The sequence below is a fragment of the Caloenas nicobarica genome, chromosome Z, assembly GCF_036013445.1.
Source record: "Caloenas nicobarica isolate bCalNic1 chromosome Z, bCalNic1.hap1, whole genome shotgun sequence".
Lineage (NCBI taxonomy): Eukaryota > Metazoa > Chordata > Aves > Columbiformes > Columbidae > Caloenas > Caloenas nicobarica.
This window is the reverse complement of record NC_088284.1, coordinates 98,574,310-98,586,748: the sequence shown is the minus strand read 5'-3', so window position 1 is coordinate 98,586,748 and position 12,439 is coordinate 98,574,310. Positions and strand designations below refer to the sequence as shown.

The following is a 12,439-nucleotide window of genomic DNA, read 5'->3' as shown; positions in this document are numbered from 1 at the left end:
ACTTGTTCCTCCCAGATGTCTTATTTCATACTGTATGCATTAAAATATATTTTGTTGGACTGCGGCCATTTAAATCAGGCAGCCCAGATTGTTCTCTAAAAGTAGCCAAACCTTTATTTAGTACTCTTCAATAAGTGTATCATCTGCATACTTAATCCAGGATTTTTTCCAGCCAGGATTATTGATGAAGACATCAAGCACCGCTAGAATGAGAACTGATCAACTGAGGATCTCATTTAAAAAAAAAAAAAAAAAAATTTAGTCTTTCCTTACCAGCAACCACATTTTGAGATTTCTTAGGACATTGCTCTTTAGTCTGTCTAGCGCTTGCTTACGCTTGGTCAAGTCTGAACTCACATTTTTACCATTGAAGAAGCACTTACCAAGAAGAGTTACATCCTCTGAAAAATATTTATTCTATCTCAACTATTTCCATCATATTTTGCCTATTTACATTTAAAATTGCACTAAAAAGTCAGGAACCTTTAGAATGGGAAAACATTTATTCATTTTATTCATGCTTGAAAACAGCCAAACCAACTTTATCCAAATAATAAAAAAACCCAAAAAACCCACACATTTTATGGCAAAGACGAAGCCTGAAGAACGTCAGCCACAGAAATGATGTTTTCCTAATGATACGAGCAACTGAAACCAAAAGCTAGAATAAAAGAAATCAGGCAGTTCATATTCTTAAATCAACAGGCAAGGTGATTTGGCTTTAAGAGTTCTAAATATATTAAATTAGGATACTTGGCTTGGTAGTATTAACTTTGCATAGTTCTTCAAGTACGAGAGAAGTTTCAGAAGAGAAAGAATCTTAAGTGTAGCATGGAATTCTTTGCGGTACTACTGGTCAGCCATCATTACACCAGTCCTAAATGAAATAATTAAATGTCCAACACTGAATTTAATTAATGAAGAATTAGTGAACATCATGGAAAGAAATGTCATCCTTAGTGAGGTTTGGGGCTCATGTGAGAGAAGCAACTGAACAGAAAACCCCAGTGGGACGCTGTCTTTAGAACTCTGAATATAATTTTTCAATGTATAAACAACACAACAACGAGCTAGTCTAACTAGAGACATGTTACTACCTCTGCATGGTATTGGTTCAATGCAGGTATCTACGGGGAGAAGATGACTGAACAGCAATCTGTAAGTAGCTGCCGAGAGAGAAAATAAATAACACTTTCGATTCTAGCAGGCAAAAAAACTCCTCCTTGGAGCCGAAGTCTTAAATCAATTTAAAATTAAAACAAGATTAATATTTTTGCAATAATGATTTTACCCATAGGAATAATGTAACACATTATTACCAGATTCTCTAACAACTGAAATCTTTAAATCAAGCTAACAGGGCTGTGATCCATGATGAATTTACTGGAAGAAAACATCATGTCCTGTGTCATGAAACAAATCAGGAAAAGGGGCCATTGACAGTATTTTTCTGGCCTTAATAACTGTGCTAGACAATGCTCTTTCTTTAGCGTATGTAATTTATCTCCCCAGAAACAACACAACAGCAATGCCTTGGAAAGGCCAGTTAGGTTTCAGTTGTATCAAGAAAAGAAGGCTTTAGCTTCAGACGTCTTACCACAGTTAAATTACCTTATATTCATCTTCTATTTACATGTAATATGTACACAAACATAGATTTAAAAGCACTCAGAAAGTTCTTAAAAGAAGATGATAACGTATCTACCTTCAGTTCTAGTATTTATATTCTAACCAGAGTTCCAAAATTCACACAGGAGATAATACTGATAATTATTTGTTTTACCTTGGTGATCGAGAACATAGTCTCAACACTTAGTGTTTTGTTTTTAAGGCCTGGCTGTAGTATCTGCTGGTTACAAGGCAATGTCAGATTTTTATTTTTAATTTTTCAAAGTTTGCAGATACCATGTTTGCCAATAAAAATGAAAAAAGAGGATACCACCAGTTTCAGGCTTGGCCTGAAGGCCATGGTCACTCAGCCTAACCTCTATATGTGCAACTCCCTCCTCAAAAGAAATAAAATATATCTTTTAGAAAAGTATCAGTTGTGTTAAAAAGTCCACAACCTCTTTTTCCAAAAAGGTCACTGCATTAGAGCATCTCTTCCACATGCATTGGAAGCTTGTACAAAGGTCAAATAACTATTTGGTCAAATTTTCCATTTGATGAACCAAACTGAGATCCTTGAGCCTTGAATATAATGTTCTTTGCCCATCTATCTTCTGAACTGTCTTCCAGCAATTCTACAAACTCCTTGAAACGCAGAAGCCACACAGTGCATTAGAGAAAGCCATAAGCCAAATGTAAAGGTAAGTTTTGGTTGATCTGTTATGATTACATTCCTCATTTCTGAGAGCTACCAAGTGGTACTGCAACTTCCCACCCTTTCAGAGGAAAGAAATTCTTAAGAAACTAGTGACATCTCAGCTAACAACTTCTCAACAGAGTAAGATACACAACGTGTTAACATGCCTTAGACTCTTTGGAAAACACAATGGCAAAGCCTCCAGGCACTGGAGGAATTGCTCTACCCTGTTCTCCCAAGCACCAAAAAAAAAAAAAACAGACAGACCAGACTTTATTACTCCAGATACCAGATAACTTAATCTGTCACTTTATGACTGAAGCTTCCTAAGGATTGCATCATCAGGTATGAGTAGTGAGCTTGACCACACGTCTGTATCATGCACTGACAACATAATTTGTCGCATTATTCAACACACAGAACTCCCAACTCTTTGAGCAAGGTCCTGGTCAGACTGAAATAAGTTAAGCCATTGACCACTCAAGTAGCCCAGAATTTCAACACTGGTGATCCCTGGAACCAATGAAGTTACAGAGTAATGACACTTTTCAAGTCAATCTCTGCAGATCACCCACCTTGAAGGATGAGAAGTCATCCAGGGAAGAAGGGAAAACAAACAAAAAACCAAAGCAGTAATTACTTACTTTGGGAAGATGACAGTCATGAGTGCTGATGCATAACCAGGCTTGCACACTCCCTCAGAGAAATTTGCATACTTGGATGCCAATTCTGGAGGCCTGTGAAAAAGTAAGTAGAGAGTCAGGACTCTCTTGGCTATGAACTGTTTTTTGCAATTATCCAAGTTTTTTTTTTCCTTATAGCTTTTCTGAAAAACAGCTGTGAAGAATAACAGCAAACGCAGATGGGTATTTATTGTTGCAATACAGCATCACAGGAGAACAACAAACAAAGGACACTGTTAAAGATATCTGAAATACTAAATCACTAGTTTTGCTGAAAGATTTTCATGCCTAGGAAGGTAAAGCTCATGGGAGAAAAATAACAAGATACCATTTTAGACTTCAACCTTTCAAAAGGAAGGAAACAAACAGCAGTTTGCTTTGGCTATTTTTCTAAAGTATGATCAAAGTTGAAGTTACAGAAAAGTATTAGTTAGAAGATACCTTTCAAGCATTTGAAACAACCTGCCGAGCAGTTCTGAGACGTTATCAAGGGATGCAGCCTTTCAGTATTTGGAACAGATGACATTGCTGCTGTTCTGTCAAGATGTGTCTTAATTCGGCTTGCCTAGTTATTTTCAGGCAAAATTTACAATACTGTGGGGTTTGGGGGGTTCTTTGTTCGGTTTTTGGTGTTGTTTTTTTCATTTAGTTTTTGTATAGAAACAAGATTAGCAACTCGAGAAAAGATATATAAGTCCAGTACATATTTTTACTAGAGACCTACTGAGTGACCTGGAAAAAACATTTAATTTTGTGTCTCTGTTCACCACCTGCAAAATTTTTACATTAATCCATTTCACGAAAACATTACAAGGGTTAACTCACTTGTGCTTTCAAATTTATACTAGATATCTTAATGTCAGTCACAGTATGAGAATTATCAATATTCCTTCCCTAAAAAAAAAACCCCACACATTTACAATTACATGCCCAACATTCAGTGGAAGTTGCAAGTGTTAACTACCGCAAAGAATCAATCAATAATACTGTATTTGCTACACCATTTTGTTAGCAGTAGGCAAGTAATGAAAGGTTTTTTTCCCTACAGGTTAGGAGTAGGAGTCAAATGAGGATAACAGTACAGATCTGCAGAGTAGATCCACAAAAATAATTTTGAAGAGCCTGTTATTATCACCACCATGCTTTCTTTTCCAGATATCACCAACATGGACATCACCAGGATCACTTAACAAGCAAACCACTGCTAGATGTAATGAGCACAGATTCAGAGAGTTCAAGTGAGTGGACCCCTGAGCTGAAGAGAAGGTCCTGCAGAGATTGTGAGCTGGGGCACAAACAGAACCCTGGCTGGCAAAATCACCCATCTGAAAGACAGCACCTCCATGCTGAACTAGTAGTAAGTGTCCTTCTTGTACTGGTCCTGGGGTCACCTCCAAAAAGATCACTAGCCATTTCCAAACGGGTGATCAATAGATGGACAGGTAATTTTACAATTAGCCACATATGGCAGCAAACCTCCTAAAATCTATGTACTTCTTAAAGAGTAAAATCTCTTCCTGCTAAATAAAAATCTAAACCTTCAACAGCTAGAAGACAAAATAAACTTGAGAAAATAAAAAGTCACTACAAGGATTTTGTTTATTAAGACCTTTACAGATGAAAAGCACTGAAAGAAAAGCTTAAGAATGTGGATCTGATTCTAATTCTGCCACAGATTTCTTGCGAAGTTTTTGTCAAAACGTAATATTTTACTACCACAATTCTGCATCTATAGGATGGCAGAACAATACATTTGACTACTTACACTGTCAATTATTTACAGCACAGTTTAGATTTCTCTAAATACATTATATAGACATGGAGAGATCGATACAAATGTAACATTGTCTAGCACAACCCAAATCCATGAGTTCAGTTTCCACAGGTGATATTATAATCCATCTCTAAATGAGAGATGAGAGAGCATCTAAGATGTGAGCATCTAGAAGTCTGAATCCCAAAGACTTGCATGGAATGATTTGTGCTCTGATTCCAATCAGGGTCTCTTTAGAAATAGGCACAAGAAGGAAAGGCCTGTTGCTGAAGGAGTTTTTAATGGTGGCAAAAGATATTCCCTTCTGACACAGTCAAAAGAGACAGCAGGGTGTACAGATCACAGCTCGTTGCAGCATTTCAGATATGAGGAAATGTGGGAAAACTTAGTCTTTATCAAGCAAACTTAAGTGTTGCTGCATTGTTATTGTTTAAGCAAAATACAGAAACCCCTAACACCAAAATCTTCAAAAACAAGTAGAAAGCAACTGGAATTTATCTGGAGTCACCACGGTAGTGAGTCATTGCTGGCAAACTCGTATAACTATTCCAACAGCAGGCCTTTCTCAAATGACCTCAGCGGTCACACAAAATATCTTGTGCCACAAACAGGCGTTTTTCTCTTTTCTGATTTAATGGCGCTTTCATTATCAAATTAAAATGTCACTCAGATGCCCATCATGGTGTTTCTGCAGAAGAATAGTAGGCTGAAACCCTCGTGCATTTGAGTGGCACAGAATGCCAATCAGTGCCGCGTACTGGCAGTGGAGCTGTCAATTATGAAACCCACAAAGATATTCAGAGCTGTTAAAGCCCGAGGGCCGAGCTGTTAACATTTCTTGGACGAGATGAAGTTCATGATCCAGAGTGCCGGAGGCAGAACAATTCTTGTAAGCCAATTGTAGCTGCCACCTCATATCATTCAACATTTGCTCATCTCCTTTCTTCTGGCCATGCATTGAGCAAGCAGGCTACAGAAAAATAGAAATGGGCACTCTACGTTTAAAATCCATCTAGGGACACATTTTATTTGCTTGATTTCTCCAGATTACACATTTGGGCCATAACGTCATCACCAGCATGCTCATAATTATAAGCCTTATTAAGTGTAACTCAAAGCAAAACATGTACACTAAGGCTGGATACAGACTTGCTGTCTACCATTCTGCTACCTCATGAAGCTATCCAAGCTAACATCATTTTAGACACATAAATTTGCTTTGTGTTTTTTCCTGCAAGATTCACAGATCTCACAGAGATTGCTCTTCCATAAATCAGACTACAAAACATCTGGCATGAAGCATCCCACAGAGAACTATTCATTTTTCAAACGAATCCAGCTTTGTAAAAATCACACTGCTGTTAGTAGGTACACAGTTCTGTAACAAAAACAGCGTACAGAACTGAAGTGTATGGATAAGCATCTCCTTCATATCCAGTGACAGTGTATTTATTATGCTGCTACATATATTGCTACTTCTTTAGTTATGTTTCTTATTTCCATATGGAAGAAGCACCACTATTGAAAGTAGATTCTGCAAAGGCTGCCTGACAAATTACTAGAACATGGTGCACAGCATTGCAAAAGCTTATGTTTGATTCTTGTTTTATAATCCTGAATGCTGCTTACAACAGATGGGTCAAGAACTAGGCACCAAACCAAGCAATGTTACTTTTAGCGCTTTCCAGTAAATAGCTTCATCTCACTAGCAGCATTTGTGTGCCTGAAATCCCAGGATCACACAGAAAGGTGTTGCGGGAAGCCAGCCAGTGCCATCACGATTGTTATGGCACAAAGGTGCAAATCTCCTCTGCATCTCCCAGGTCCAAGCACATCTACTCCAGCTCCTGACTCTCATGCTCCTAGTTAGTGAAAGCATCAGTCAGGTTGAGGTGGTTAAAGAGCTAGTGGAGACAGCTGAAAGGATATTATTAGATGACACTGCAGACCCTTAAGTTTTCTCAGATTTTGTGCAGGAAAAACCCAGTAAATAATAACTTTATCCAGAATAAATGAGGGAAACAATTCATAGTCAGTAACTGTAAACATCTGCAGTTTTTAAACAAGTGCCTGCATGAGGGTGAAGTTAAAGGGAAGTAATCAGCTTATTCCACTAAACAGAAAGTGAGCTCTTCCTTTTTTTTTTCCTGAATTTTCTTCTGTGATATTAGCACCTATCCTGAATTCTTAAGATTTTCTGTGCTTCTTTCTCTACACTGTTACGTGGACATCAATCTTAACAAATTTTGGATAAGACAAAAATCCAGCTGTTTTCAGAGGATTCAGAAAAAGTAACAAGATTTTTCCTTCTGCTTGCATTTGGCAGATGTGTGCCTTCTTTTAATCTAAAATATGAAAATGTCACTGTGGTCAATTCCTTCATCATGTCTTGATCAGGGACAGAATGGCATCCTCGCAGGACTAGAATCTAAATCCATTTAAAAAAATTAGTAATATAAACTCAGTGTTTGGACTACTAAAAAAATGTCCACAACTAAACTCACTTAATTGAATATTACAAAATCTACTCCGAGAGACAGATTTTGCCTCGTTTCCTTCCACAGAGAATTTAAATTGTGGATTGTAAAAACTGAAAAACTTCATCTGCGTGAAATCATATTTGAGGACTGGTTTCTCTTGCTGTTACTCTTGCATGCAATATATGTGCTGGTACATTTCTGAAACAAGGAAAAGGAGTTCTTTGGCAATGTGCTCTCTAGCTCGACCCTTGGCCTTGGGATTTCTTCGGTCCAAAATAACCCAAATCTTATACCTATGCAGCAGCCCACCAAAGCATATGTCATGACTGAAGAATGAACAGGAGACGTGGTGAGAACATGAGACAAAAGGCACATAAAACATAGTGGTTATTACGAAGTAATAATAAAATGATCTTAGCAAGTAATTTGGCAGATCAAAAAAGGGCAGATTGCTAGATCAAAGCAGTTAATGCTAAGACCCCATATCTACACTATACCAGACTCAAGGCATTTTACTCTAGATAGGATTCTGGTCAGGGTTCCACGTCCAGATGTATCCATCACATACTTGGCTCAATGTTGGCCAAAAGGTCAAGTTTCAGTCTGGACCCTTAAGTCCCCAATTAAATATTGTTGCATTTCATAGATTCCTGGAATAAAGCTTTCAGTTTAGTTTCCCCCAAATATGCCCAGGACTACATTTTGAAACCAGTTTGTGAACTCCATCAGCATACAGTAGGAAACAATGATGACATTTGCTTCAAAATTCTGGGACTGCTCCAAACATGACACTAATAAAGACAAAACCAGAGTGGCTGGGGTGTAGCTTCATTTATATTTTAATTAATATCAAGGGGTCACAGATCTTTGAATGGTATTTGTTTTGTACATCACTTATACTCTAATAAATAGAAAGCTTCCAGTTCTCAATATGCTTTTTCATAATATCTCAAAAGCTTATGAAGCAACAAAAACCAGCTGAGTGGAAAACCCCTGAAACAAAATCACAAACCAACCCTGCCTTCCCAGCTGGCAAGGACTTTCAATAAAGAGATGGATGAGAAAGCGAGTGCCCCATTAATTCACAGCTGTCAGCCTCACAGCAAATACTAGCGGTTCACTGAAAGGCAGGGGAAGACACCTTGAGCAGGTCTGGGGATGTAGCTCTTTTACTCGCCTTCACTCACTGCTGTTGAGTCAATGAGAAAGAGAAGTCAGTGACTTCTGTTGTTAATAAAAACAAATGTGGCTTTCACCTATATAGTACATCCCATACATAGTAACAGCAGGGGACTGAAAAATGTCTTCGCATATCTGACTTTTATAAGTAAATGACATGATCACCATGTCACTTCGACTGGCAGAATCTCCTTGAGCGCGAGACGCTATGGAAAGAAGATGATCTGATGAACATTGCTCTTGGTGAGCGGCTGGAGCTCCACGTTCAACAGGAGCACAGCGTGGTTTAGGAAATGCTGAAACAAACGTTTAAGGAGCTCTGATTATAGCGCTGTTGGAAGTTTCCAAACTTTGGTTCAAAGAATTACACTGCCCGATCATGTGATATCTGGTATTTTTCTAGTTCCAGCTGAGGAAAAACTAAACAACCGAAGAAAGGAATGGGGAGATAGAAAGACGAGGAAAAGCAGAATGCTTACACTGGAAGAGACAGGAAATGCATCTGTCACACTATGGCCAGCTAAATGGATGTAAATATTTTCAAATGTTACTTCAGTATGTAAGCAAATTCCTCAAGGAGGTTGTACAACTGAATAGGAGAGATGGCCCAAATCTCTCTTTCTAAAAAGATACGATGCACGCTAAAAAAAAAAGTCCTGTTCTGCTTCTCCACTAAGAATTGCAGCTTCTTATGAAATTAATTTCTTAACAGCGAGGATAATCAACACATACTTCTATTTATTTATTTGGACTACTCAAGAACACCAGCTGAAGAAGATTAGGTTACATTAAACTGGCCTAGGAAAACAAAGTTTTAAAGGCACTCCACCAAAACCCACGACCCACCTCCACAGCCTCGAATGAAGATGCGACACGAAGCCAATGCTGCCCCTTGGGGCAACGCACGCTGGGCAGGGGGACACCGACAGCTGCAGACCAGTAACACACTGGAAATGCCCTTCACCCTTTGGGAAATGTCATCTTTGGACAAACACACTGAAGAGGTTTCCATCCACAAGAAAGGCACAAGGATCCTATTTCCTTCCTAACTTCCATTCTTGGTCTTTAACATACTAGGGAAAAAAAAAACCAAACCCAAAACCAAAAAACCACCACCACCACACATTCCTGTCCTGGAATTAGACCACTAGACAGAAGAAGGAATTTTGAATTAGTCTCAGCAGTGCTAAATGCTTAGGAAATACATCTTAGGAAATACAGCTACAAGTTATTTGTGCATCAGAAAGGACTATATCATTGTACCATCTCTTACAGTTCACTGAACCCCAGAACCCTGCCTGCAGCTTCTCAATTAATAATCTTTTATCAAGTCCTAAAGAAGTGCTGGGATCCTTGTGGACAAAATAATCAGAATTTGTCAGGCTAGAAAGTGTTTGTTTGTTTTAAATAAGTAAATAAAGAAACTAAATGCTGAGTTTATAAAAAGAAATTCAAGAATGCAGATAAAGAAATCCAAGAAAAGTCCATGGCACATTTTGTATGTGACCTCATGCTGCATACCTCTCCAAGAATTGAGTAATATCCTGATCTCCTGATCTCCTTTGTTTTTTATAAGCTTTCCCCTTTTTAAAAAAATTATGTTTCTGTTACATCTTACCTTTAAGACTGGTAGCACAGAAAGGCAGAATTGTGTTCAAATAGACATGGGTAAGGAGTAAAGATAACAGTCCATTGAAGGGTTTGTTTGTGTCTTTAAAGAAACACGGAAAGGAGAAAACAACTGGCTGAAATACCAATTGTTAGACTAAACAAAAAGCATGAAATACAGAAATTTATTTTCACAGAAGGCAGCTGTTTAACAAAGAAAAAAAAAAAGGGAAAATGACTGCTCCCTGAGTTTTTATTTATTAATCTTTGAACAAAGAAACTTTCAACTTAATGATGAAGTAACTTGCTGATAATTAACATAATTCCTGAGTGCATATTATTGGACTTTCATCTATTCTAGTTTCCACAGATCCAAAATTACTGGTTCCCATCCTCAGTAATAAGTGTCATCATTCTGGTTTTAAAGATAAGAGACAAGGATGACCTAAGGGAGGACAGTCACTTATTTGGAGATGGGATGTCTTAGGACTCATTTAGTACTCAATAAAAACTCTTTCAGCAGTCAACGGGGATTCCTACCTGAACTGCTTTCTGAAAGAACTGCCTAAAGAACATTTAAATAAACTCTATTTCCCCAAAGTCAGAAACAAAAGTGTTCCCTAATATTAGAACATGCAATTCTCAAAACTTGCAAAAACAAAATGCTGTGATTCTTTATTTTCTCAAATCTCACTGTTAGCACAAGGGCCATAAAAAGTGAGCCAATTAAGTCGGATGGGAAATAAACCACTCACCTATTACATCCATTTTTGGCCAAATGAAGGAATGCAAAAAGATAAATTGAAATGTCATAATTTTGTTGCTGTAACCCTCAAGTCTTCATCACCAACCCTCATCTGTTACATCTACAAACAGGCAATGCTTTCTTTGGATCATGAACAGTGTTTTTCTATTTGTAGTGTAACGAATCCAGCAGTGTAGGTCCAGGAGAGATAAATAAGTGCTAAAGAGATGAGAATAATTCAATTAAATCCAGGAATCCCCTCCTCAGACTGGTAGGAATCGGTACCTCTGAAAACAAAGATACTCCCTCAAAGCCTATAGCTGTGGTTAAGGAAAAAAAAGATCAACTAAGAAATCTTGAAGCATCACAGCCAAAATTACAATTTTAAGTCTGTGGATACTACAGTTTAGTAGATTTGAATGTCAAAATGCAGTGCTTAGCAGTTTTAAATGCCAAATGAGGAAATCAGTTACACTGAGGTTTTAATCACCAAATCTTCCTTCTGAAAAATGTAGCTCATTTCACTGCAGAACACAGCCAGGCTATGGAACACTTCATTTCAGAGAAACTCTCAGTGGTTAGCTAGATGTGAGAGCACACTGACAGAGCAGAAAGCTACAGAAAAGGTCAACAGTGATTTATTATTCACTGTTTCCCATATCATTGGAGCATCAACCAAAATTATCCTAAAGACAGTAAAACACTGACAGGGCAGCACTTCTTTCATATAACATGCAGGTAATCAGTAGATTTCTTTATGTCAATATGTTACAGAAGCCAGATGTATAGGTGGGATCCAAAGCTATTATTTATATTAAGAGGTCTCACAGCATCCCTGACTCAGGAATACCAAAGCTTCGTCTCCTCGGAGGCTAGAGAGCGACACCGGAGCAAGGATCGTTTCACACTGGTGTATTCTTCTCCTTCCCTAAACAATTCTAGGAGCGCTCTGAGACAGGACACTGGGGCAGGTGAATCTTTGGTCATTTTTATTTTCCCACAAAGGAAGTTCAAGATAATAGCCCTTTCTGTTGCAGTAGCAAATCTGTTTCACAGGCAACTAGCAAAGACCAAACCTTCGGGGAATAAATCCCACTTGGAAAAATCTCTCTCTGCTGCCTGATGGCAAATCTTTAAGAAGAACAGTTCATGACACCCTCCCTTTTCAGTTTCTTTGGTAACTTTGCAGAGGTAATGGTGATAAAGGTTGCCTTTTAAACTTTTATTTGGAAGATCTGGACAGCCTGGGAAGGAACGACAACTTAGCTCCTCTTAACCAAAGAAAACGACAATGCTGGATATGGCAAGGGTTTCATTTTTTTTTTTTTTTCCCCTGGGTTGAACTGAAATTCAGAGGAAAAAAACACTGGTCAGTGAACAAATTGCTTTAGATGGTACGTAGAGGTGACCTCACAATTGGGGAATGCGGTTTAACAGTAGTTTTACGAATTGCTGTATATGGCAATGAGGAACTGAATTTTTCTCCCTCTTCTTTCTGAAGTAGTAGTCCAAAACAAGCTGTCTTCACTGACCTATATTAGAGGCAGATGTCATGAATTTAAACAGACATCAATTAATCTAATAAGTACCGCACTGAAGTCTTAAGAAGAGGAATGCTACATATAGGGGAGGAAAACGTTTCCTCCAGAAACCTTGCTGTAAATA

General features: G+C 38.1%; 1 protein-coding gene across 7 annotated transcripts in view; it reads right to left on the bottom strand.

Annotated features, from left to right (window-relative positions):
- The window catches only part of ST3GAL3 (ST3 beta-galactoside alpha-2,3-sialyltransferase 3), a 182,167-nt gene that overhangs the window by 112,823 nt on the left and 56,905 nt on the right, over positions 1–12,439 (bottom strand). For all 7 annotated transcript variants that reach the window (XR_010607808.1, XM_065655958.1, XM_065655962.1 and 4 more), the window contains one exon: positions 2,950–3,042. Coding sequence is in view for 6 of the 7 variants with exons in the window: in XM_065655958.1 (XP_065512030.1) it covers positions 2,950–3,042 (93 nt within the window). In the remaining variant the exon portion in view is untranslated. The remainder of the gene's footprint in view (positions 1–2,949; positions 3,043–12,439) is intronic.